Raw genomic sequence first — 27752 nt, 5'->3', positions numbered from 1 at the left:
TTTGCGTCGCAGCAAATAGATATGTCGAGCCCTCCCCCGTGTCAGTCATGTCGCGAAATTAAATACAAGAAAATATGGAAACTAGGTAGGTCACACACGGAACATCGCCGTTGTGCTCCTCGAGGTGATATTTTTACGCTGCGGGAAACATGGTTGAGTCGGGAGAGGACAGGGCTCGTTGGCTCCTTTGCATGGTTCGCGTCGCTTGAAGCGACTCGCTTCTGCCCGCTGCGAGTCTTTTCGAGATAGTTCGCCTAATAGCGAGCGATCAGTTAGTTGCTCGCGGCACGTGCACGTGCACAGTGCTAATAATTCGCGAGAAGCTTTAACCGTCCTTCGATGAGTTCAATCGCGTCATCCCGTAAAATCATTAGCCTTTCGTCACATCCCCCCCGTCATTGTCAGTCGCAGCGCTGGAACGAACAAAATCACGGTATGTTAACACGATGATATGGTCGAGTAATGGAGTTTGAAATGCGATAAGACTTGTATTTCTTTAGATTATAAACAGGTTAGTTTAGATGATAGGTAAAAATAAATAATATTTATTTGTAAGAATATCACTTATAAAAATATTGTGATTTAAAAATAACGGGGATTATTAATTAAGCGTTTAAATATTAAGTTCATGCACAGTTCGAAAAATAATGAAGCGAAATTACAAATATTTTAAGCGAAATAGATTTCTTTCAAATCGCACGCTTCTGAATACAGAATCAATTTCCCGAACGACAGATTTTATATCGTGCAATTTAATCCGAGGGCAGAAAAGTCGAATTTCGATAAAAAGCCAATTCGATTTGCTCTCGACAGCGAGAGGGGGAGGAAGGGGAGACGGGCGCGCGCGTCGGGGTCGCAATTTTTAATTTTTCAGGCGATAGCTGATAGCTTCCCACGCGCGAGATGATGTCGATTCGCCGCGGCAGTGGCTCAACTTGGTGCCGATGGATTTCATTAACTCGAAGAACTCGCCCTTCGTTCAACGTCGAGCGGGCAAGCGAGCGAACGAACGAACGAACGAACGAACGAACGAACGAACGATGGTATGCGAAGATGACAACGCGCGCTCTCGCGGTCGGTATCGTCCCGCTGAAAATCGTGGAATTTCTTTATTGTTCGCCACGGGTTCCGCTTTCCTTACCCCTCTCGGAGCGTCTCTCTCCCATTCGACCTCCCTCGCACCTTCGCGACGCCCTATCTCCTTGCCCGCCCGCCACCTTCTCGTACGAGAGAGACGACGCTGTCACTCGCAGATGCTGCTCTCAACCCTGCACCGCTATAATTAATACGGCAGCGAACGTTCCGGGAAACGGAGTCTCGTAAGGTTAATTCAATTCCCGCGAAACGTAAGCGGTCTCCGGTTTTTTCCCTCCTCCCCCCCCCTCCCGCCCCACCCGAGAAGTGTGTACCTCCACTTGGAGGGGATGCGAGAGATTTCGAAAGGGCGCTCCTCACCTGCGGCGATGTCACGGCGAATTGAGATCTTAATCGCGTCTTTACGCCACAAACGAATTGTTTTGGACCGAATTGCTCGCACGTTTGAGACATCTTACAAGATTGACACGTTGCGCGCTGTACGTCACCGGATGAGAATTAAGAAACCAGATCTCCAGAGCCAGTCGGTTTACGCCGCGTCGTGTTCCTCATCTTTATTTATAATCGGGTGCAGCGCACTTTACGAAAAAGAATTGGATGGGATCTGGAATTGACCATCGGTCTTGGAAAACACTCTCGCCGTCCTCATGAAAGGCAATGAACTCGCGCGATATCCCACGGCGAATCTACGAGCCTGTCGTTTATCTACCGCATCATTTTGCACACTTCTCTTTTTTCCCCCCCATTTCTCCGTTTCTTTACGTTCAATCTATGCACCCGCCTATTCTCTCGAGAGCCCCGTCTCTCTTTTCCATCTCAAATTTTCGTAGATTCCATAAACAACTTGAACGCCCATATTTTCACCGTCATTGTTGATAATGGTTATTGTTATAATAAATGACTATTTCCAGTCGTTTAATCATAACACTTTATTATTCTGGATCTAGACGCATCTAGAATTTGATAGATATTTTCTAATATAATATCGCAGTGGAGTACACACTGTTAAACTCAGAGCGTCAAATTTTACTCAATCGAGTCATTTTTAACGATTTCATAGCTCGCCTACTGCTCCTACCCAATAAGAAGGTTAAATTTAACAAATCAACGAAGATTAAATTTAAAACAATCAACGATATATTATAACTCAATATTAGTCAAATTAACTACTTCATTTAGTCAAATTAATCGAATATTGGATAGGAGCAATGGCGACTCAATGGAAATTAACAGTGCATAATGAAATATAAATAAAAATACGAACATGAGAAAAATTAAGTATTTTTTTTTTGTCTGGATTTTCCTTTCTTATGTGAATATGAATAATCGATGCCCAGAGCTATTCTTATTGCATAAATATGGTTTCTCGAACAAAAGATGCAAGTCTCGGTCTCCGCGATAAAGCGGCATTTATTGGCCGAAAAGTAAGGAAGCCACGTTTCTGCGAGAAGTTGCTAGGCTCGCTTGTTAGCAGTGATACTCAGAAAATTCTATTGCCCTCGCTATCAACTATCACGTCCTTCTCTTCTTCCCGGTCCGCAAACGTCATCGCTGAGGACTTTTTTACAGATTTATTTAACATATCTCTCGCAATATGTATATATATTCAAACGCAAAAATACCAAGAGAGAGAATGAGACAGAGAGCAGATCTCATTGATTTTTCACTGTCCTTAGCGGTGTGAATCTTCCTGATTTTCTTGTCGTGTTCATTGCCTGACATCTTTAATGTGCCGTGCATCTCGCATACTCGTAACGTGTCGATTCGTTCTTATATCGTATTTTTTTTTTTGCAGACACAGAGCTCTATCTTCTCTTTAATTGTTCATCATTCTGAAGCTTCTCTTGGACTTCTATCTATTTTCTCCGGGTTTGAGTTCGTAATTCGCGCATATCCCGCACGAGTTTCTCTCGATCCTCTCGCGGGAGATGGACAGCGCTCTGTTAACCGTATTTCTCGTGATGCGGCACGGTAACTCTCGACATGTGCGAGCCGGTGGTACAGCTCGGCAACGGAAAAAGAAAATGATCGATGCTCGGCTTAAGCTAAGAATTACATCGAAAGCCTTTCTCTCCCCGACATTTCCCTCGGATTAGTTTCCACGGAGGTTAACGCCTGCCTCGTTACTCTAAGCAATCGCAGCAGAGCTGTGAGTGTCTCCGCAACTAAATCTTCCGATGTTGTCAACGCTACGGATGGGCCATATAGAGTTCAAAGCTAATCCGTGAAAAAGCCCGTCGTGTCTAACGAGCTCTCCATCTGCTTTCAGCGTCATTTTTTTTTCTTAATTGCCCAATACTTAGGTATGAGTATTAGTAGATGCTAATTGAGTGTATCAATCAGTAATTAAATCTTAATGTATTCTTTTTCTTTTGGTTTAATTCACTGTAAAGAATCACTGTCAAATACTTTGGAGGAGACTTGCAATTACGTATTAAGATTTTTTTTAATTAACATATATTACATTAAATTTTCTTTATTCGATCCACTTATTAACATTAATTTTACAACAATAAACATTAACAATTGTATGAATTCTACTTCATACACACTTTGTTTTATAGTACTTTGTCTTATATTGCGATAAAGTTGTCAATTCAGATTGCGTGTCACGATAAAAAAGAATGTCATGGATAATATCATCTAAAACATGATGTCTTATCATTCGCAAAATTATTATGTAACATATATAATTTCACGTAACGGACGCGAATGATTGTGGATAATGGTATGATGTAAGCGATCAGTTGCGCTGGTTTCTGAGATATCATTGTAATGATATCAGAGATCTCTTTATAGTTGATACGGAAAACGATACCACGGCGTGAAGTACTTGTATACCGCACTTGCTACGTCCCGGCTCTGAAGCACAATCCATTAGCGTTATTGTAAGCCGCAAGATAAATACATGTAAGAAACTAATAAAATGTAAAAATGTGTTATGGATGAAAGAGTATTATGAGAAATGAGTATTTTTTCTATGTCTACAAAAAAACTCCCTTTTTTTTTCTCGAGTGTTTTACCAACATGTGTTTCGCGTGATACTTATCTCGCGATGTGTTTTGACGTGTCATGTTCTTGTTACTTTAATGAAATACAAGATAGCAGTTGCGTCAAAAAGATGATGGTAGTTAGACATTTGCAAAGTTTGTTCGAACAATGTCACGGATTTATTGATTAATCTACTTTTATTTTTGTTGATATGATATATAATTCAATCATTTATATTGAGTTTTTTCTTTAATTTTTTAAAAGCAAATCTTCGTATGATAATAATTCTATATATTTACATATTGCAATAGCGAGAGTAATAGTGCATTTATTATTTTTATTAAGAAAGACAAAATAAAATATTTTATTTATATCATACAATTTGATATGTAGTAGTATCAAATTTATTTGATAGACTTATGTTTGTAGACAATGTAGACTAAGGGATCTAATGCGATTTGCTCAACAAGTAACAGCTCGACGCGAACGAGAATCTTCTATGATAAATTACTAGCTGAGTAAAAGAAATCTCAGATGTTTATTCTTCGTTGATACTGTAGTCTAAATCAATAATTAAAAATATATTATTATGCAATTTATTTTATCACTTTTTATAAAAAACATACTCTCTCGTTCTCTTTCTCTCGTGCTCAAAGCTGTTAATGATTAAATTTCAATAATCGTTTAAAAAAGCAAGGCGACATGCAGTATTTATTAGAAGATAAAATGTTTTAGGAGCATTTTTTTAATTAACATTTAAATTTCTTTGAATTTAATGAGAATAAACATTTTTTTAAATCTGATAAAGATAAAATATCGATTTGATTTCAGGATGCAGTACAGACTTCCTAGATGGCAGCATGACGCGTTATTACAAAATGTTCCCATAAAATCTTTTTTTGATTAGACTTTGTTTGTATTTTTGTTTAATTAAAAAAGTATATGTGGCATGATTCTTTGAATTTTGCAATTTTCTAGACCGTAACCCAACATACTGTAAATAATTATATACATTTTGTATATTTGATCCATTCATATTACATGTTGTGCAATTCCTTATAAACGTTTGAGAAAAAGGAGAAACGATTCAATTTAAAAAGAATAGGAATAAGATAAAAATAACACATTTTTTCTATGTACGAGAAAAGTAGAATAAGATTGAGAGAGCTAATTTGTCATTCCCTTATTCAATTAAAAATTATTAGATTTTTTACTAAAAAAGAATTATTATAATGTGTAAAAAAGAATTGTTACAACGTGTAAAACATAAAAAAATTATAAATAACGCAAAAGATTTGGCAATAATAATACTATTTATTATTCATAAAATTGTTAATGAAAGAAGGAAGGAGATACGAGAAAAGTAGGACAATAGGTGTTTGGAGGATATATTTTTAAATTATTTTACTTTTAATTACTTTGAAACAAGTTAACAAAATAAACTACCGTGTAATGCACGGATGCTGCTAATATTAACATTGATTAATACGCGGTGATAAAAGTACATTAAAGCTTCGAAAAGCTTAATTTTCAAAATTTTGTTAATCTCGACTCGATCAATCACCGTTACTCAATTTGTATAACTCGAGAAAAATTTATATTATTTTTTTCCTTCTTTTTATATCTTCTATTCTTAAAGGTATATATATTCAAAGCTAATTTATCAGCGCACCGCAAATCCAAGTGTATAAAAAGTACCTCGTGTGTATAAAAATAACATACTGCATGAAAAGGCAAATTTACATATTTAAACGTGTAAAGTTTAAACACGTTTTATCGTTATTTTTACGCGAAAGCGTAAAGCTAAATGACACACACATACTAATGAGGCGTTTTTTACACACTTGGATTTAGAGTGCGGTAAAACGAGAGACCTCTAGTAAATCAAGAGGCATCGTATTTCCGTAGTCAGCGTTGCTAAATTTGATCAGTTAGCGCCGTTAACACCACCCTCGAGAGCACCCTCCCCACTTGACTCTGGACAACTGCAACCCCCTGAACCACCTAATTCGCAAGAGAGGCGACTCTCACGCGCGGCGTTTGCGGAGCGCTGGCATACGTCCCGTCGCCGGGGCACGTTGGTCGTCCGTCTATTTTCGCCGAGCGTGGGACTCCACGGGGAGGAACGCAGCACGGGAACGAACGCCGCCGTTGCGTTTTCCCCGTCTCGTGCGCGTCTGCGCACGACACGAAGGGAGAGAGAGAGAGAGAGAGCCGTCGGTCGTCGAGAGGGTGGGTTCGGGCTTCGCGGGCGCGCTACGAGGGACTCGTCGCACGCACGCGGCTGTGGCTCGCGTGCCGCGTGACGCGAGTGACGGCCGAGCGGAACGCGCGAGTACGCGCGCGGATTCCTCGCCCTCGCCGTCAGTCATTGAGTCAGCCTCTCCGACGACGCCACGCTCCGCGAATGCGTGCGCGGTTCCTGTATGTGGCCGAAACAACAACAACAACAACAACAACACAACAACGACGACGACGACGACGAGGACGACGTCCCTTGTCACCGGCGCCGTCTCGCCACCGGAACGGAGTCTCTCCCCGGAAGCTACGCCCGGAACGACCACCGCTCGTCGCGCGACATGTGAGTACACGCGATTGGAATCCCTTCCGTCCCAAACGTCTCGGCCAAGCGTTCTCGACCGATCGATTCGCCGGCGATCCGTATACACGCTGTTCCCTCGACCTCTTTCCATTTCTCTTCCGTCCAGGTATATTCTCATCTCGACGCATTGTCCCGATTCCCCGTATCCCTCCCCGACTCTCCCACGGATGATCACTGGAGCGTTCGAGTAGCCTTCGTTCTACCTTTTTATTCGTTTGCATTCGTATTTCGTGCCACGTACTTAAACTAGATAATTATTGTCGTATCTCGTGGCATTTAAACCAAACACAAGGAAATATGGGAGGGAAACATATTCAGGTTGATTGTCGGCGCGGAAAATACACGACAGCGGGAGCGTGTCTCTCGATACATCGATGCGTCGGGATATATTTAAGGCTAAAAAGTAGGGCAAATATGGGTCTTTCTCCGTCTCTTTCTCTTCCTCTTTCCATCTTTCTCCAAATGCGGCCGGCAACGCGTGTAATTTTAATGCGTTGCGTGTTTGCAAATGAACCTCAGAATTAGAGAAACGAAATTGCGTACACGGCGCTAAACGCGACAGTCTATATGTGTTTATTACCATCTATGTATATACGTATGGCTTTTTGTTACGTGCCGCAAATAAGTTCTCAGAGGGACAAGTTGCACAATCGCTATAACGTGGGGTCTTTAAGCGTCATCGTGCCGTGCGTGTCGTGTCACTATCGTTGTCGTCGATGAATAGGACAGTCGTGTGTTGTTACGTGTCGCAAAAGTGAATCCCGGGACTTAGCCACGGGACTGAAACTGTTTGTCTATAACGCGAGCTGTAATTATGGGGTATAAGCGCCAACGGTCCTTGCGCGACCCTCGTCACCCGATGACGGCACCCCGATGGCGATTCTATTAGGAACAAAAGCGTGTCAGGTAAAATTGCAATCGCGCGATTGTATATGAGTGCAGGCGAACGCGGCCTCCGACTCTCCAGCTGATAGCCAGCGAGATGGTCGCGTTCATGCATTCGCGTGAGTGCATCGTCACGCGCGATTACGCCGCGTTCTCGGGCTGAACCGGAGGCGCGAATTTCGGCGCGATGACCGGTGCCAAACGTAACAATCGTCTGGCGCATATCGTCGCGTCTGCGAGTCTGCGGGGGACGAAAGTCGGATTGTTAAAAACCCCCGGAGGGGTAGCCAAACCGCGGACCTTTGGGACGCGCGACTCCCCCGGTCGATGATGGCATTGAACGCGATTATCGTGTCACGTGTATGCGGTCGGCTCCTTGGAAGGAACCAAGTGTCGTTACACAGCGTTTAGCGTTTAATTGCGGACCTCTCTTTGGCTTATCGTGCCGTCGTATCGACGGGATGACGTCGACATGCGCCGACCGCAGTTTTGACAAGCGATATCGTCCGTCAGGCTCGTTCGATCGGCCCGCTCTGTAGGTCAATCGGCGAAGGCGGAAGGGTCGATCTCTCCGCACGCGTGAACGGAAGCACCTAAGCGGGGGGGTCGAGTGCATCTTGCCACGCGTGCATGCACGAGGAGGAGACGGCGCGCGTCCGCGTCGCATTGTGTCGCGGTTGTTACGCTCCGGTACGGCGTGGACGATCGATATTGCTCTAACGCTGATAAGGAGAGGGTCCGTAACATACACATACACGGAGGGTGGAGGAGCAGGGGGGGGGGAAGGGAAGAGATTGAAACCGGTACAGTTTCGACGAGCTCGGATTTCAGTGGGATGGACACGCGAGAAACTACGCCCGTGAAAGTCGAGACGCGATAGCGTCTATCTATTGCTTTCGAGAAACGAACTTACTGTAATTGTATCGTTTGTATCTTTTCCTTTTTTATTTCTGGCAAAAGGATCCCGTTCTTACAGGATTGTTCGGATATTGGGATTCGCGAGCCGAACTTGTGTCGATTTGGCGAATGTCGATCCGGTTTCATCGGTCTAATTTTAACTTTGATTTTCCGCATCTTCTTTGAGGACATAATTGAGAAGAGAGCTGGAGGAAGTTTTGAGCGTTTGCTAAAAATAAAATTATCGAATGATTAAAAAAAAAAGAGATATTTAAACAAATATTTATATTTGATTATTAATCTTTTTATTTGTATATATAATGTCGCACAATTTTTACGAAATTATATTTTTAGATATTACTTTTTGAGTTTTCTAATTATCCTTTAGGAATATGTTAATAACAAAACCTACTTATTAATTTCAAGATAAATTTATATTTTTGACGGAATTTTTATTGATACATATTATATACTTAAACAATTTTACTTATGAACCTAAAACATGATTGTTCTTTCTTGTCTTACGATATACTTAAACTTACGTGAAAGTAACCTTTACCCTAAACCATTTTACCTTAAGGAGGAAAGTTAAGAAAGTACTCACAGTCTTTTTTTAATAGCTTTGTGCCTTAGTTATTATCTATAGGTGAAAAGCAGTTATGATTCGAGAATATCGATAAACGATGGTAAGAAATTACTATTTCGCGGAATAAGATTGAAGTCTTCGTCAACAAATAGAAAACCTGTTAGACACGTTTATCGAACGAGATCGAGCAAAGTGCGCGCCTGTTAATATTTTTAGATTCATATTTGATGGCGAATAGGTGAAGAAGCGGAATAGCGACGATACTAGAATTTATTGCGCAACTCTTCGCACGCGATCGATTAATGTCGATTTATATACCGTTGAATAATCGAACGTGGAAAGTTCTACTTACAGACAAATAAATATTATATCAGAATTTATAAAATCATGCATAATTTAACTTATAGGGTGTATACAGAATGATAAAATCTTGCATACATTCTTTGGAAGTTTTTTGAAACTTATAAACTTGATTATATTTTGACGCTTAAGGACTTTACTGTGAGAGAATAAAACGAAATGAACGTTAATGAACGGCATGTGGACGAGAAGTTGATTCATTAACATTCATTAGTACTTTACGATATATAGCTGTCTTCATTTAATTTCTTTAGCACTTTATTTAAATTAGAAACTCTTTACGGTACACGAATATAAATGGTATTTATATCTATAAATGATAATAAGCAGACTTGTGTGTGTGTGTGTGTGTATGTGTGATGAACAAAATGGTTCTTGTATAAAGATAGTTTTTCTTATTATATAAACGTCAAAGCAAAAAGTTATAAAAAGTTATGAACGATAATAAGAGGGATTTCGGGAAATTAAACTTTAGGAAAGGCAGTGAAAGAAGTAAAAATGAAGAAAAACAAATATTTTTTTAATCTTTTAGCAAAATTTATTGAAATGTAGAGAATATATAATGGAAGGCTGAAGCTGTAAAAATATTCGGCGTTAAAAATTTAAAATCTGCAAGAAGGATATTTTCAGTGAAACTTCGATAAAATATTATTTCAGTAAGGAGAGTCTATGTTGCTCGTAGAATGCGCCCGCTGGCAAACGCTTTATACGTAGCTCCGCATTGTGTCGCATCGTTATCCAACATCCTGATTCTACCGCGGTGAATAAACTGCTTCCCTTATTAATAGATTCTAAAAACTACTTTACGTTACGTTATTTCATCGCGTGATACTGTTTCGTTATTGGCGTGACGTCGTAATTGCAGGCGTTATACGAGTCAAAAATTATCGAACGCAGACCTTTTATTTTGCATTTTTCTTTCCTACCTCTGTAATTTTCCTCGGCGAGGAAACGAGCGTCTCAATATTCCGAGGGCACAGCACAATCAATTACGATGTTGACCATTATTCCTTCGATCGTACCTAACGATACGCAATAGAAATCGATGTTACTAGTCACGATAGTCCGGTTACATCACCGCATATAATTACGCATTGCGCGCTCTAGAACAGGTCTCGCGCTCGTCACGGTCTGTTCCTTCTTTTTTTTCCTCTGCTGTCAGTGCCGGTTTTTCACGGCCGAAGTATCCGGCCTTGCGCTTCTCGATTTGCATCCATTCTCGGCAGCATGCATCGACGGTGTCTCTTTCCGAGAAGCGTCGTAAGTTATGCGAAAAGCCGGAAAGTGCGGCTATATACGAGCTAAATAACAAGAGCAGAGCGAATGGAATATCTTGCTTTTTCGGTCCGTCGTCTCGCTCGGTCGTTTTCTCTCACTCGCGGTATCGCTAATACCGCAATCCCGTCCTGTCGTTAACCGCACCGTACGCAGTTTCCGGTTCCATGCGACGATGAGCCTGAGAAACTAATTATTTGTTTGCGCCGATCTGGGCACCACGCCGGTCTCAGTCCGGTCAGGGGGGGGGAAAAAAAAAACACGATAGTACGGGTTTTGTAATAAACCGCCGCTGCCGGTCGGTCGGTCGTTTCCTACGAGATTTCTGCGCCGAGATAGCTGCGAATGCTGCCCCTGTGATACTCTCTAACTGCGATTACTTCGATTTATCTCACTTAAGTTCGATTACTTCGATTAACTTCGACTGTGCCTCTCTTATTTTAGAACAACGCTAATATAGTCGTACGGAATATTTTATGAAACTCTGACTCATACTTTCTGATCTAAGATACCACCTTTCAAACTCCTATTTATAGACTCTTCTTTGTGAAGTAACTAATTATAGTTAATATTGAGTCATAATTTTAAAATTTCATTAGCTACTTATTATAATTAATATGATTATTTTATTACCAATAGCAATCGTTTTTAGTGCGAAAAGAATAGTCCTGAAAATATTAAAAAATTCCTTAATTTTTAGATCACAATATGAAATGCTAAATATTTTCAGGTCAAACCATTTAAAAAGGTATAATAAATATGATTTTATTTGTATATCCCGCACGTAACTGTTATATGACTCAGAAAATTAAATTTTTGATTATTCGTTATCCGGCGATCGCGCGTGATCGATCGCGATAAAAGCGAGCCGTGTCCGGGCGTGGAAGCGAACCATTTAGAAATGCCATTAAGCCGGGACTTTTGATTAACGTGTGGCGAGTGGGCGGTGGCGTGCGATAATGATTTGTATATACGCGATATTTTTGTCCTTCTCTCCCCTTTCAAAGGCAGGAATAAATATCATTTCCACCGCGGGAGAAAAGGTGATTGTCGGCCGAGATACCGCGCGGCCTTGCTACGGCTTCGTCTCGGAAGAAGAGCGAAGAAAATCTCACGGTGCAATCCGCGGTTGGAGAAACGCGCATTAGAGAACAAGCGTTTTCGTCGAATGCATATCTTATGCATTCTCCCGATGTGGAATATCGCGGATGCAATCTCCGCGCGTTCGCCCCGGTGCATTTACGTGCACGCGCGCGCGCGCGCAGCGCGAAAACATCGGTAGCATCTTGTGCCGAAACATGTAACGATTTTTTCACAATGGCACGCCACGGATGCGGTAAACGATAGTAATAAAATGCTCGACGATGATACTCGAATGTCGCTACTATTGTTAGACGTGTGTATCCTTGTCCGCGTTTCCTTTTAGGATGCGAACGGTTTCTTTATACTTAGAAAGAAGAAAAGGGATAATTTATATGATAATTTCGCCGTGTGAATAATTTCGTAATTCGTGAGATAGAGAATTGACCGTCGGTTCTTCAGCTGTTTGAAGAAGTCTTCAGTCCTAATCCTAAATATTGATAAACGAAGGTTTCTCGAGGTTTATCGATTCATTTTGATTGCACAGTAAGTGGAGTAAACTTCAATTGATTGTAAAAAATTGTGCAAATATCCTTTCAAAATTTATTTTATTTACATCACGTCTTGTTACCATTTTTTTTACTAAAATGTACAATCAACGTGCGAATTATATATTTTTCTTTTGATATACTGTTTTTTTCTAGACTTGTAGAAGGAAAAGAAGTAATTTATGATAATTTCGTGACGCGAATAATTTCGTAATTTATGAGATAGAATTGACGCTATCTTTACCTTAGTCGTTTAACAAAAATTCCTCTTGTTCATAAAAATTTGTAAATGCAACACTCGTCGACGCTTATCGATTTTTTTTAGCGCGCAATAAGTGGGGCAAGTTCTGATTAATTGTGAAACGTGCGTGCGACATATCTCGTCAAAATTTATTTTACTCTCATTGCACCGTTGCAATCATTTTATTAAGTGTACACTGTTAAACTCGTAGTGTCAAATTTTACTCAATTGAGTCATTTTTAACGATTTTATAAGTCGCCACTGCTCCTAATACCTAATAAGAATGTTAAATTTAACAAATCAACGAAGGTTAAATTTTAAAAAATCAATGATGTATTGAATAAGTATTTACTCAATATTAGTCAAACTACTTTATTTATTCAAATTAACCAAATATTGGGTAGGAGCAATGGCGACTCAATGGAAATTAACATTGTATAGTTAACGTATCGTGCATTTCTGGTGTCTGTTGAATGTGATAATGCTCTATCGCAATTGGGTTTGCTGGAATTGTCGGGTGAATATGATAACGTTTTAGTAACGTGGATATACAGATTCTCGTAATATTGCATGGAGTGAATCACTCACTGTATAAACGTTCGTATAAGCATTGGCTACATTTGAAACATGATACGCAAGTTCATTTGGCGTTTCGCGATTGCGAACGGGAAAAGCGAGATTTTCCTGGTTGAAAGTTAAAAATTCACGGTGATCTGTGAGAACGCGTTGGCCGAATTGTTCAAAAAGTTTTCAGCACCTTCAAATCCTAGAGTTACCGAGTTTTCACGTATGTTTTAACGCAGCGTAAAGTCGAGCGAAAAGTGATTGGCAAATTAAAAGACGCGTTTATCATTTTGCCAATCAAAACGAAATAATCTTGTCGCGTGTATTCAATATTCAATACGAATTGTAATCTTATATCTCATGCGGAGGTCTCGTATATTTCCGCAGCCTAGTTCTTTTAATTCGTACAAGTGTCGACTAGTTGCTATAAATTACCGGCTCGTTAGAGCACTTCTGACGAATCGAGTCATTAGTGTCTGTCATGCTCATCATAATGCGCAGTGCCCGTCGAGGAAGTAATTAAAGCGATTATGAGAATGTCTGATCGTAAAAAAGAGAGAAAGAGAGACTGCATACATTTATTGATATACCGGTGAATCGATATTCAGGGACTTTGCGGTAATATTACCGCATGGAGTATAAACCGCACCTACACAGGCGCACACGTACGCTCTGGAGGCATATGTCGGTGAACACCTATCTATCGCGCCTCCTCCCCTATATGTGTATACGAGAGCACACACGCCTCACCGATATATGCGTACATATGACGATCCGATGCATTATTCACCGGCGACCAACAGTACCAACGCCATGCGCGGCGCGATAACAACTATAGCATCTTCTCCGGGAAACACAGAAATAGATGGTGTACCCGTTCGTTAAAAGCGTTCGAGCGAGGCACGTGCTTACGAATGAAAGGACCCAAATTTCCGGTCGCCGTCTCGATCGAAATGGTACGTTCACCGTCTCTCGTTTACCATGGACTCATAATTAAATCGGGTTTGACAGAAAGCGGCGAAAATCTTTTCCTTTTTTTTTGTACATTTGGAGCATTCCTGCCTTTCTAATCTGCGAATTGCCTGTCCAATTTGAAATCTTTCTTCCAAATAAAATTTTTTTACTACGTTCTTTGTTTTTTTGTCATTGAATATATTTTTGCGGTAAGATAAAGCACTTTAAATTGAAGATGGAAAAAGTTACTCGGATAAAGTCATAGTCCGGGTCAAGTTCGACGTTTACTACAAAGAAATGCAAAACAAGGCTGAATCGATGTACCTTCCATTTCAAATGATTTATACTATATATCTACAGTTTAACGAACGTAATTTTTCTCTTGCTGCACTTATTTTAATTTTACATCAGCTAATTTATAAGTATAATTAAACATGAGAGATTTAACGTTTTTGACCTTTATATATATATATTTTTTAATATATTTGTAAAAATATCTTGTAGATCCATGAAAATGGAAGAACATTTGAACAAAGTTACATGAGTTATTATTACATGTGATATAATAAGATCATTAAAGATAACAAACATTATTTAAATAAATGAGTCACGAATTGTACTCGCATAATGATAAAAATATTACAGAACATTATTATTCTATAATAGTAAGATATAAAGAAAACATTTTGGAAAGAAAGAAAGAAAAATTAAAAGTATGTTATAATGTTTAATAAAACATCTAAATAGAAGGTGATTTTATTATATGTATAGAAATAACATTATTAAAAAAACTAACTCAGTCTTGATCATTTGTACGTAATGAAGGAACGAAAGTATTTTTGCGATGAGAGGTAATAAAATAGAAGTTTCAGCAAAATCTCTTACTTTGCTCCATGAGTTGCAAGCTAAGCAAAAGGTAATTAATATAATTAATTACATCACTTACAAAAGAACTGGGGCATGTACACACGTGATAAAGTGATTTCGGATCGCATATTCTCTTCTTTCATCTCCACACGATAATCGTTAATGTGTCGAAATTAATACGAGATTTTATGAAATAAAAATATTTCGAATACTCTTTTTTTATTGTTTTGAGGATTGAGAGTGCATATGATATAATCAGGTTCATTCATAAACCATACTAATACGTTATTACATGGATATCATCGCGTTTGTAAAGGCTGCTATCTAAAGGCTCATTTAAGCGGAACGATATCGGATCGATATTGTAAGACCAGCTCGTATACACCTCATAACGTAATTTTAATTTCACATCCGTCTGTATTGTATTATATGCACAGCGTTCTTATACATATTCCACTTAAGTATAATGTGTGACATTGATAAATTGTTTTTTAGAACGCTTTCATAGGTACTATGCGCGTTCTTTCAGTCATGATAATAAGATCGATAATTTAATTTTCCTGTTAACTTCTTTATATATACAGTTCTTATTATCTATTTATTTTTTAGACAATGTGAAAAATGCATATAAATTTAGTAAGAAAAGGAATAGTTCTTTCTTATCTTTTCCATCTTATTTTGTTGGGTATTTATGTTTAAATAATTCATTAAGTAATTTTGAAATATCGATTTAAATGAGTATATCTTTTTGTTTTTTGATTTCGCAAAGTATATATTGCTCTCAAACACTATGTTAGACATAAATGTAACTGTACAATTCATATTTCTTGTTTAAATACACGCATTGGATTATACCTATGTATGTTTCAGATTTCGTGAAAATGAAGGGCCGGACGATTCTACATTCTTCTTCACCGAGGTAACGACAATTGATAATATTATTTACAAGTCTCTTTGAGCAACATAACTATGTTGTTTTTGAAACCACTATCTCTCATAATGCTTAATAGTAGCTGATAGTACGATAATCTCAATATTAGACGATATAATTACGATTGTTCTCCTTAGTCGAATCTTGTGATCTTCTCTCGTCGTTCAAGACGAATTCTTTCTTTGGAAATAAATGAGAAAATTTTAAAGCAGACTGCGAAATAGAAGGAAATTACATGAATTTAACAGAACCGATACGTGACGCGTAACGCCAGTATACATATATCAGTGGGGCTATTAGTGATAGTGCACCGTATTTTAAGTTTAAAGGAAACGACACACTTGACGTGTGAATTTGTGTTTGTACATGTGTACATTTTCTGAGAAAGTTGAAGTATGATATTGGGATATTGCATAATTATTAATGCAGTATTTTCTGATCGACGTAGCACATCGATTGCAACAAAAAAATCCTGAAACCGCTTTCTTTCAAACCGCTTATCATTCGGCCGAAATGTCAAACGATATCTCTGGTGGAATCGCGACGGATTCGAGCAGAACGAGCGAGTCGAGGGAATTCGGCGTTTGTTGAACGGTTGCCAGAAAAACTAGGTGGATCGAAGATATTCACGAGCGGAATTCGACGATCGCACGTGCGAACAGTGACAGAAGCAATGGTTTACACACAGCCGCAAGCCTTTTATTGTCATCACGATAAATATAACGACTAAATCAGGGAGCGGGAGAAAGAGATAGCGCGTGAAAATTTCATGCGATGCTGGAAGTTATTCGTCTGGAGCGTACCATCATGCCATTCTTCTTCCCACGCGATATTTCAAATCTCTCTCTCTCTCTCTCTCTCTTTGTCTATTTTTCTCGTTTTTTATCGATCTCTCCGCTCGTCGAACATTTATCTTCACGTACGTATGTAAACGAATGCATCCTTAATTTTATCCGCGACGCGGTATCTACAGCTGAAATTCCCAGTGTAAAAGATGCGCTCTTCCGGTATTAAAATACAATTAACCGAATTAATGGAGCCATTTAAATATAGAAATGATATTCGAGACGTTTCGGTTTACAATAGTTTGATCTTCAACCCGTCTTTTTTGTATTTTACTTTTTAAATCTTTATCTCGTATTACTCAGGTGAGGAGTACATTGTTGCCTAAGTGAAATATTGTGTTTTCCGCATGAGGAAAACACAATATTTTATTAATCATCGAATGTAATTAATTTAGTCGATCTATAGAGACATGCAATATGCAGCTCTTATTTTATTTTAAAGTGTAGACAAAATTGATTTTTTGAAAAATGCAAAAGCGATACAGACATATCTTAATCTACACGCAATTGGCGTTTGTTCCATAATCTTTCATCATTTCTTACATAATTTGAAGACTCAATTTTCTTGGAACTCCTAAGATTTTCGCAGTGATAAACCTTTTGAAGTGCGACACGAATTTTCTACCATCAATGTAGTATTATTAATCCATTCTCGATGAAAAGTCTAACATGAGAAATTTATCGTGCAAAATAATAGACGTATTTGCACAGTAAAGAAAATATTTCAAATAATAGAGAGATTGTATCGTCATTCCGCTTTGAAGGTGAATCGAGCATCGCATCATCATAAACACTTCAGGCACACGAAAGTCTCCCGTTTATCTTCAGCCCACAATGTCGCGGAATATCGTCATTGCGCATTATAAACACTTTTATGCATATGCACGCAATGCAGTCACACTATACATGACATTCGATTGAGAAAGGTGTCCCTGATAAAACGACACACAGGTGTTTTATCTACAATAGGCATTTGCGTTAATCTCGCGTTACTTAACAATAGTGACAATAGTGCTTGATAATCTGGCGATATTCATACACGTACATACATCACCAGGCAGGTAATAATTGGCGATAATTTATCTCGAGTGATATTGAGTAATGCAGCGGTGCAGTTAGTAACAATTAAACCGTAGACATATGCAGATATTTAAAAAGTAATAATGGTATACATTCTTAATTGAAATATTGTACCGATAGATAAAGAGGAAAAAATATGTTTCTGTTATTACATATTTGTACGTATCTAAACATTTTTTATCATGAGTGTATTATCTGTGGAAAAAAGGAGATTTTTAATGATATATACAGTTTCAAGAAAGTCTAATATTCCTATACATATATGATAAGTAATCTTCGAGAGCTTGATTTATGAAAGAAAACACTGATTTTATATCAGATATATAAAAATGAAGTCAAATGAGGAGGTAGAGGATATTAGAGCAAAGATTTTTTTTGTATTTGTAATTTGACAAATAAAAAAATTCCATATATCAGCGGCAATTTCTATTATTGTATAAACCAATTATAAAAACCATTTATTCTTACACAAATTATAATTGTTAGAAATTACATCATTCTCTTTGTAAAACGGAATTGCGTTGATTGTCTTTTTCTTTATTATCGATGCATTGCTCTCGTGCAACGCATATAAACTATCAAATCGCGGTAAAAGTGATAAGGAATTGTGATAAGCTTTATCTGCAGTCTTATTTTAATCTCGCTCAGTCCAACTGTCGTTTCATTTTTTTGTTAATTGATTTCATTTTGACATGTGTTTGTGTTATTTGAATTTGTTTGTGTAGAACTGTGAGCTACTCGATACAATTTGATAATTTACACACGTGAATTTTGTTTCAGGACGATCTCCTAGAAATGACACTATGAAAGGTGAGTGCACAAATAGCCTAAGCTCTGCGCTTAAAAAGTTGAAACAATTTCCGTAAAGGGTATTATATAGAAACACACACGTACCAATATAATTGTTAAAATTATTTTAAAGTTTTTCTTTTATCTCTATGACAGATTCAAAATAGTTCTGCAATATAATATTTTATAGCTTTTTCATCACCTCACTTCAATAATAGCATTACAAAATTAAAATGTGTCGTTCTTAAAATTATTAATTTACATATAAAAGACATCTTAAAACACTAAAAAGGAAATTTTATTTTTATATTCTCTCAGAAAATAGCTTCTAGTACTTTTATATATTACCACTCTGTGTAATGGAAAAGGGAAAAAAAACTCGCCGAGTGCTCGTCAAACTGATGTACATGTCTTGTCATGTAAAATGAGATGCATGCTGTAACAATGTTATGAATGATAATAATGCACAGTCCGAGTTACATAAAATTCGTTATATAAACGTGAGGATGTTTGCGTTCGTCAAATATTCGAGAAATGATGGCACAATTTGCAATTCTTCGTTCGTCCGGTGCGATTCCATGTATACGTTGCCCATAATACTGTTTTAATTTTATACAGTACGTGTCTCACATCGTATAGAATCCAGGTTCCAGGCGACGTGACCGTTTGCCAGCCAAATATTCGACGAATGCACCACACATGATATTGTAGTTGTACATACATATACTCGTAGAGCATTATCATGTTGGTCTCGTTGTTTCTCGACACTTTTCACGATTTGGCGACATTTATCGAGTGGATACACCGTTCTCTTTTTCCGCAGCATCGATCGCATTGGCGTTACTTTTACATAACTATACATACAAAATACATTATGTTTTTATATATTAATACGCTTTTTAATTATTTGAATTATTTATCTTTTGAAAAAATATAAAACGGCCAATATTTTAATGTATTTTTCTATTAAAATTTTTTCTTTAAATAAAGAGGAGTATAAATTATTTTGGAAAACATTTTGGACATTTAGAGATAATATATTTAAAAATGTCCATCTTATCCAGACTGTTGAATTTTTTATATTGGATTAATCCCTTATTTTTGTGATGTTAAAATATTATCTATATTAAATATACATGTTGCATTATACCATACAATTTTAAACGCGATATACGTTACACTGCTTTAAAATTCTCTTTTCAACAATATCGTAATCTAAAGGGAAAAGCGATGGAGCACTCGGCGATAGAGAAAAAACTAGCTCGTTATATACATATGCTTGTTTAACATTACCGGTCATTTATCTATCTGTAGGAAAAGCTCACGACTCGACCATACAAGGTTTTGCGAAGCAGTACCCCGGCTGTACACTGTATACTAGAAAAAAGTCGGGAGGTAGGTTTACAACGATATCACGTGATTCATGCATAAAGTATGATTTGGAAGATACGCGGGCTTTACTTTTCTCGTTATGTCAAAGTAACTTTTTTTTTTTCATTTTAATTCGGATCGATTTGAGTTATGATAAAATTCAGGTTGATAGAACTCACAAGGGAATCTCGCGAACTCGAAAATTCTGATTTTAATGAAAGTTAGCATAAATGTAGAGGGGGTTTCTAAATTCATGTCTTTAGAAACCCCCTCTACATTTATGCCAAGTTTCATTAAAATCAGTATTTTCGGGTTCGCGAGGTTCTCTTGTCAGATGCCTGCATTATTTATTTTTCCATTAGAATTATTTTTTCCATACAGATAAGACTTATATGTTGGAATACCGCGCGTAAAAACATTGTTCGTTTAATGAAAAATTTAACGAAAAATACATTTATTTAGGAACGGCGATCCCTGGAGGATCGAGATCAGGCCGTGGAATTTTATTGAGGACCCTCGTGTTCGTCTTCCTAGCTACGTTCCTCTGGCTTCAGCTTCATGTGATCAGTTTGACGGGTCGAGATGATTCCGGACAATCGTCATCAAACGAAACGCTGTTCTCCCTCGTGCCTCAAGAATTGCACAGGTAATCTCGCAAAAGTTACTATTATTCTTAAATTATTTTTTTTAGGAAAAAAATTTTAATTATCGATAATAAATGGGCTAACTTTTACAGAAAAGTTTTGATTGCTGACAAAGTAATGTTAATAATTAGCTCATCAATAATTACTTCATCTTTACTGACGTCTTTTGTTTTCAGATTTTTGAAGGAAGGTCGTAATGCGTCGGCGATCTTAGCGAATTCTAGCTCGGGTGCGCTTACGGAGTGGGAAATCACGGAAATCCGTCATAAAATCGAGCGGGCGAATGCGGAGCAAAAAGTATACAACGAGGAGGCGTTCGGGCCGTTGGCGAGCGACGCTCCAATTATAGTTATCCAAGTGCACACACGGCTTACTTATCTGCGGCACCTTATCGTCTCGTTGGCGCAAGCTAAGGACATCGAGCAGGCTCTTCTCGTATTTAGCCACGACATTTGGCACCCGGATATCAACTATCTCGTGCAGAGCGTCGACTTTTGCAGGGTCATGCAGATCTTCTATCCGCACAGCATACAGACTCATCCTCATACATTTCCCGGCGAAGGACCCAACGATTGTCCGCGAAACATTCGCAAGGAGCAGTAAGTCGAGGCGTTTTATCTCTTATATTTAACGTCAAGCGACTTCTCTTGAATTCGTTAAATTCAATCGAATTTTGTCCCTCTTTCCGCAGGGCCTTAAATTTAAAATGCACCAACGCCAAACATCCGGACTTGTACGGCCACTACAGGGAGGCGAAGTTCACGCAGACCAAGCACCACTGGTGGTGGAAAGCGAACAGGGTATTCGATCAATTGTCGGTGACGAGAAACCACACCGGCATGGTCCTCTTCCTCGAGGAGGATCACTACGTCGCCGAAGATTTCTTACACGTGCTCAGACTCATGGAGCGCACTTGCAAGCTAAGTTGCGAGAGATGCAACGTTCTGTCGTTGGGTACATATTTAAAGACGTACAACTATTTTACGGATTTTAATCGTAAGGTGAGAACCTTCTCTATTTTTGGCACATTTAATTACATTCGTAATTTTGCTTTGCGCGATGCACAAAAGGACGTGTACGAATATATCGGGCGGGCATATATACATTAATGCGCACTTATACAGGCGATCGACAATGCGTAGACGATCTGACGTTTGTTTAGCGGCGCTCACACACGCATTCATTTCCTCATCATAATTAGGCGTATATACAACAAAGGTGATTTTTTTCACTGCCGCACGAGAGCATCGTTGCTGGTGCTTGTAGCGTGACAGTATCTCGCAAAATTAGCGCGCTCAATTTATCATGCCCAATGAAAAAGCGACCTCTTGCTTTCGAACAAGATATATTTTTATTTCTCTCACAGCGTATCTTTTTTTTTTGTCTTTCTTTCCGATTTGACACGCAGAAATCTCGTGGAAGAGCGGAAATATCGTGTCGTTGCGCACCGTTGCACGTTTACGACGTTAAACACGTATCCGACGTTATCATATGTTCACTATTAGTATGTCTGTGTCGATGTTTCACGCACGCCCGATCCGATTAGTTCCTCGGCGTCGATAGCGCTCTGCAGAAGGAGCTGCTGCGTGGATTAAAGCGGCAGGAACTGTCGGCGTTGGCGCAGAGGCAGCAGATCGGCAACGGGTACGGCGGCATCATCACCGTCACCGGCGATGGCGTTAATAGCGCCGGTGGTAACACCGCCGGCATCGGTAATGGGAGTACCGGTGGCGGTGGTGGCGGCAACGGCGGCGTCGTCGTCAGAGGCGTGTCATCCACCTACTATCAGAACGCGAACACGATGCAGACGGCGCCCGGGTGGGCCTTCCAACTTCTGCCCAGCCTCTACAACCACTATCAGAAGGTTCTCCGAATCCATCGAGAGTCCCGTCCGAGTAGCCGCCTGCCGTCCATACTTTGATTCTTTCTACTTTCTCGTCTGACCTCGCACCATCTCTTCTTTTTCTGTCTTTTGCTTCGCTTCCCGCCGTATTAGGAAAATGCAAGTAGCTGTTCCCCCTTCTCCCCGTCCTCTTCCCCCCCCCCTCGGTAAACTTTGTACATTGCCAAATTTTGCACAACTCGCTTCCACCGGCTCGCATTGATCCGGCCAGCAAAGGACGCATTGCGTGGCGATCAATTGGTTGGCTCCGGCTGCTTGACGTTGAATTAGATTAGAGGACCGGGAAAGCGCGCTTCTTACTCCGTAGAAAGAAAAGTAAAGCGATTTATGCAAATTTCATGAACATAACGCATCGATTCAACGTTGGAATATTCTTGCCATGCCAAATGCAGTAGGTGGAACGCCTCTATAGATAAATTTCCACTCCTTCCCCCAGGTAGTAGTGCATGTTCCGAGCATCTATTACCATCACATGCACGATACAAAGTCATAATACTCGGTACTTACTCGGTGGGCGTACGAAGTACTCTTCGCACGCATGGTTGAAGTCGCAAGTTGTGTCTTTGGCAAGAATAAATGGCAACTTCTTGAGTCTGAAATAATAGGAGATATTTGCAACTGAAATTCTGACTTTGTCTCAACTGTTCGTTTTAGTTGTAGACACTGGATTAGATTTCCCTCAGTAGATCTTACGTGATGCAAGAAAAGAAAAAAGAAACAAATCATTTTTACACCGATAATAACGATGGCCTTTATTCTGTTGGGATAGGCGGAAGTTACTCCATGGATATCTAGTAAGCACAACATGGGCATGGCGTTCAATCGTGTCACGTGGAACAAGCTGCGAAAATGCGCGGCGCAGTTTTGTTCGTATGACGATTACAACTGGGACTGGAGTCTACAGTACATCGCGCAAACGTGCATGCCGTCCAGTCGGGGCGCCGGGATAGCACCTCGTGCTGAATCCGGATTGATCACGATGACGATGAGAGCTCCGAGAGTCTTCCATATCGGAGAATGGCGAGTATTATTTCCTTACCTATTTTCTTCGAACATAAATAAAAATTAAACTCTCAACATACGACACATTCGATGTTGCGCTTTGATAACTTAAAATTATAGACAAAGATAAGACAAATTATATATAAACGTTTCTTAGAGAGATAAAATAAAAATAATTTAATTTTAAAATTATTTAAACAAAAGATAAAATTATATATCATTTTGTCTAGATAATTTTAAGTTATGAAAACATTACACTTTATACATATCTTTTTTTGTTTCTGCGAGCGCTAACGCGATATTAAAGTGATTGTTCCTAATTGATCATTTCATTTTTACAGCGGAGTGCATCATAAAAAGAATAACTGTGAATCGACGGCAGTGATAGCGAAAGTCCAAAACGTCTTGAATGCGGCGCGCAATCATCTATTTCCCTCGCAATTAACGTTAACAGTTGCCGGAACGGCGAAGAAGACGAAACTCCGTAAGGGTAATGGTGGATGGGGAGACGTTCGAGATCATCAGCTTTGCTGGAATATGACGATATATCCAGATCTGGTTTTGCCTTGAGAATTACGAATTTGGTATTAATAATTGATTCTAATACATAGAACGTGATACGAATCGCCAGTTACTGAATAATAGTGAGGTATTTATTGCGGCAATTCTATCACGATAATCCAAAGGCATATACTCGAAGATCTTAATGGAATGTTTAAGGACGTCCAGTGAGATGATGCAAAGACTGCGAAAGAATCATCATTCTAACAAATCGAAAATTGCGCTGAGCGCATTATCGCCAGTCATGATCGAAGGCAATTGTAAGACCGCTGTCACTGCCACGAACGGGATATTTCTTGCGCAAGTAGGAACTTGCGGATATTTTTTCGAGACAAGATGTAATATTGCAACGGATGAGAGAAGACGTCGATCGACTCGACAGTGAGCTCAAATTGGTGCTATTCTAAAAGAAAATGCAATTTTTTTGTAATATATTTAGTTTGGCGATCCGGTAAGTTATATGCCCGTTGTGTTGACGTAAAACAGTGAAGAGGTAAAAGACACCTGAAACCTATATGCAGCTCCAGTGAACTAGTGAAAAATGTATTCCGCGAAAAAAAGATATTCGATCGAAGCGCGTTATTATAATAGATAAGAAAATTTATTTATTCAACATTGCGCTATCCATAAATATAGTGTGATAAAAACATCGGTAATAAGACGTCGCGTTCATTTAATTTTGTTTTCAATTTGTTTTGAAGCAACATGACGCGCACTCACTTAAAAAAACGAGTATTCTCGAGAACTATGCAGGGCAATATAAGAGACAAGTGTTCGATTAGATTGAAACATGCATTATCGATGATATTCTAAAGGCCTATGAGACAGCGGAAATGGCAACATGTACGTAATTCATTTCCCATATCATGTCGCTATAATGGTGATATATAGAGGAAGAAAGGCTGCACCTTGTACTTCTGTAATTTCATGATGAAATTAACTTTCTGCTTCCCGACTTAGCTTCTGCTCTTTTTAAGATACTACGCTCAACAGGGGCGTTTATCAGATTCGTAATCTCAATTACGAATTGTGCTCATCGTATTCTAGTCAATGTATATGACACTAAAGAGCCGCACGTATTTATAATCGATCGTAGAAAATAAGTTCGTAAAATTAAGGATTCACACGTACTACTAGTGATATATGCCTTCAAAGGGCGCAGTAATGTCATGTAACGACCTCGGGGATACGAACATAATGAATGTCTCATGTACCTTTTATATTTATAACAATAAAACAACAGCAACGAAAATTAAGAAATGGAATCTATTAAAAACGATCTATATCTGTTGGTATTATTTTTTTTTTCTGCAGATATTTTTGCAGAGATATATAAAAGACATGACTTGTATTTATTTTATCGCAAAAAAAAGGTTTTATAAAAATGAAATATAAATAATTGGCCTATTATAATTTTATTTACGATTTTTCTGTATTAAATAATGAGAGATTCACAACTTTCATATAATTTCAATAGAATATTTATATATGCGAACAGCAATGCAAGATTTAAATTATTGCAATGCGAGATAATTATGTATGAAATTTATGTTTATTTAAATCTAAAAAAAATTTCATGTGTATGCACCAGGTAATTAAAGATTCAAATGCTTATGATAAGCAGGCACATTATCGTCGTATTCCGCCAGCATAAAATTACCAGCGATTGGACCCTCCAGGTTGTATTTTTCTGCAAACTTTTTTATAGAGAATCTCTTCCGTTGATTTCCATCCCTATAATCAGGTGAGATAAAACGTGTTATCAAATATCCGGATGTGCACGCTGCGCCATGAATCACATATTTGCTCACCAAGTGCTCAACCTTCTTTCGTCGAAGGTAATTGCACCTTGATTTTGTTTATAAAGGAGAAACACGTAGCGATGCTTTCCGGTGTTTTTCGGAGGCGCAGGACCGACGTACTCTGCTAGGACTTCGCCCTTAGCTATGTTCTCTTCCGGTATATTTCCTACGAGCCAATGACGGAACTCTCGATTGTATCCTCCTCTCCTCGGTGCATCAGGGTCTATAATAAGATACGCCTATATGCATATAAGAATTTTACCAAAAAATAAACATCTACTAAAACAATTAGAAAATGTGATTGAAAATGAAAACAATTGGAAAGAAGTTGAAAATATATTAGTTCTAATAATTCTAAACGTTTGCATGGTTTATATAAGTCTTAGCTTGACAATTAACATGCCAGGGAATCTGCGCGTCATCAGGTATAAGTGAGATAGAGAAAACTGGTTTTCGAGACAGTGAAAGTTAAACTCATCGAGAACAGCGCGTCTTTTATGCGTATTTGTCTGTTTCATGATTTGCGAGGCCTTGTAGGAAGAAAATAAAGCGATCTTACTCGAATTATCTTTAATTTCTCATCGCAAAGTCTATTTTTGCAAGTGTATTTGAATTATTCTTATAATTCAAACATTTCAAGTCTTACCCGTCAAAACGAGCGTGTACAGAACTCCTCCTTCGTGTTTATAGTGTATTTCTGGTATCTCGTGAGTTTCAGTCGGCGTCAATTCAGTTCCTAGATCGACTATCTTCTCACCATATTTTACCTATGTAATTAATTTATAAACTAGCTGACGTGTAAAAGTTGCTTACAAAATAGCTTCGTGTAAGATAAGAATGATTACAATTACCAATCCACCGATAATGAATATATTCACAAATATATTTAGAAAAATCTTATGCTAAATCTTATGCTAAATGCTAAAATATTTTTTTAATAAATAGACGAAATACGTTATTTAATTTAATGTAATTTAACAATAATTATGCCAAAAAAAATTAGTGTCGATTTAGAAATTTAGAAAATTTGATCACATAATTAATCGCGATTTTGAGAAAAATTTGTATTCTCAATCAATTAATTTTAAATAACCAATTATTAAATTATTTAAAAAATTATAAATTAAAATAATAAAGTAAATAATATATGTAAATTAAAATTCTAGTTAAATTCCTGTTTTGTGAATGTCGAATGCTTACAAAATACATACCTCAATTTTTTCGACTGGTGCTTTATCTATAATGTCGGATTCGATTTTCGCCTTCTTAAATTCCGATTCTACATCGCCTAACGAAAAACTGATGGCACAAAGAAGAATTCCTGAAGAATTGTATATTTATTGAAATATTAGAAAGACCCTCATAAAAGCACCGCAATTTTCTCTATTAAATTATAAATGCGGAAAAAAAAACGAACCTGATATTAAATACTTCATCTTCAGCGATGCTGTTTCCAGCAAGTTGCAACAGCGATTTTAACGAAACTGGTAAAAGATAAACGTTTTATTGCTGATGTATCCCCACTAACTTGGGTATAAGAAGGCCAATCCTGGCAGCCTTTCTAATATCATATATATATATTCCTATACATATAACACAGAGTTTGTGTTGGATTTTTCCTGAGAAAATTTGTTAAATCAATAGTTTATGCAGTATGTATAGTGAAGATATACACATGCTGTCAATCTAATAACAAATAGAGAAAAGTTGAATGCAGGCTTTTTTTAAGAGAAGGGAGATTAAAAGTAACATTCACATATAATACCTTTAATATTAGTATGTGAACAAATCTTGAATTATGATCTTGAAATTATAGTAAATTATGCCTGGTTAATATGATACTTATTTTTTAATAAATTCTTAATAATACAGATACAAA

At 38.2% G+C, this 27752-nt stretch overlaps 2 protein-coding genes and 1 long non-coding RNA gene across 5 annotated transcripts; 2 read left to right on the top strand and 1 right to left on the bottom strand.

Annotated features, from left to right (window-relative positions):
- Positions 1 to 6316: 6316 nt before the first annotated feature.
- LOC105830950 (alpha-1,6-mannosyl-glycoprotein 2-beta-N-acetylglucosaminyltransferase) lies at positions 6317 to 25323 on the top strand. 3 transcript variants are annotated; one of them, XM_012670698.3, is made up of 10 exons: positions 6317 to 6667; positions 15816 to 15864; positions 18582 to 18611; positions 19905 to 19985; positions 20424 to 20607; positions 20782 to 21204; positions 21297 to 21606; positions 22152 to 22469; positions 23278 to 23528; positions 23852 to 25323. In XM_012670698.3, exons 3-10 carry the CDS (start codon positions 18605 to 18607, stop codon positions 24078 to 24080), a joined length of 1803 nt encoding a protein of 600 aa, XP_012526152.1. In that variant the 5' UTR covers positions 6317 to 6667; positions 15816 to 15864; positions 18582 to 18604; the 3' UTR covers positions 24081 to 25323. The 3 variants fall into 3 exon arrangements, with proteins under 3 accessions (XP_012526152.1, XP_012526170.1, XP_012526161.1); XM_012670707.3 differs by lacking the exon at positions 6317 to 6667 and adding an exon at positions 12426 to 14080; XM_012670716.3 differs by lacking the exon at positions 22152 to 22469 and having other exon boundaries at positions 6320 to 6667.
- On the top strand, positions 19994 to 20410 carry LOC118646774. Its single transcript, XR_004964215.1, has 2 exons — positions 19994 to 20125; positions 20283 to 20410. It is a non-coding gene; the product is annotated as an uncharacterized LOC118646774 (long non-coding RNA).
- On the bottom strand, positions 24524 to 27610 carry LOC105831000 (protein D2). Its single transcript, XM_012670796.3, has 5 exons — positions 27291 to 27610; positions 27085 to 27194; positions 26520 to 26640; positions 25883 to 26096; positions 24524 to 25805 (listed from the first exon to the last, which is right to left on the bottom strand). The coding sequence occupies exons 1-5, from the start codon at positions 27307 to 27309 to the stop codon at positions 25667 to 25669; spliced, it is 603 nt and encodes a 200-aa protein (XP_012526250.1). The 5' UTR covers positions 27310 to 27610; the 3' UTR covers positions 24524 to 25666.
- Positions 27611 to 27752: the final 142 nt, after the last annotated feature.

Source organism: Monomorium pharaonis, chromosome 7, assembly GCF_013373865.1.
Source record: "Monomorium pharaonis isolate MP-MQ-018 chromosome 7, ASM1337386v2, whole genome shotgun sequence".
Lineage (NCBI taxonomy): Eukaryota > Metazoa > Arthropoda > Insecta > Hymenoptera > Formicidae > Monomorium > Monomorium pharaonis.
The sequence above is the reverse complement of the archived record's forward strand: the minus strand, read 5'-3'. Positions and strand labels throughout refer to the sequence as shown.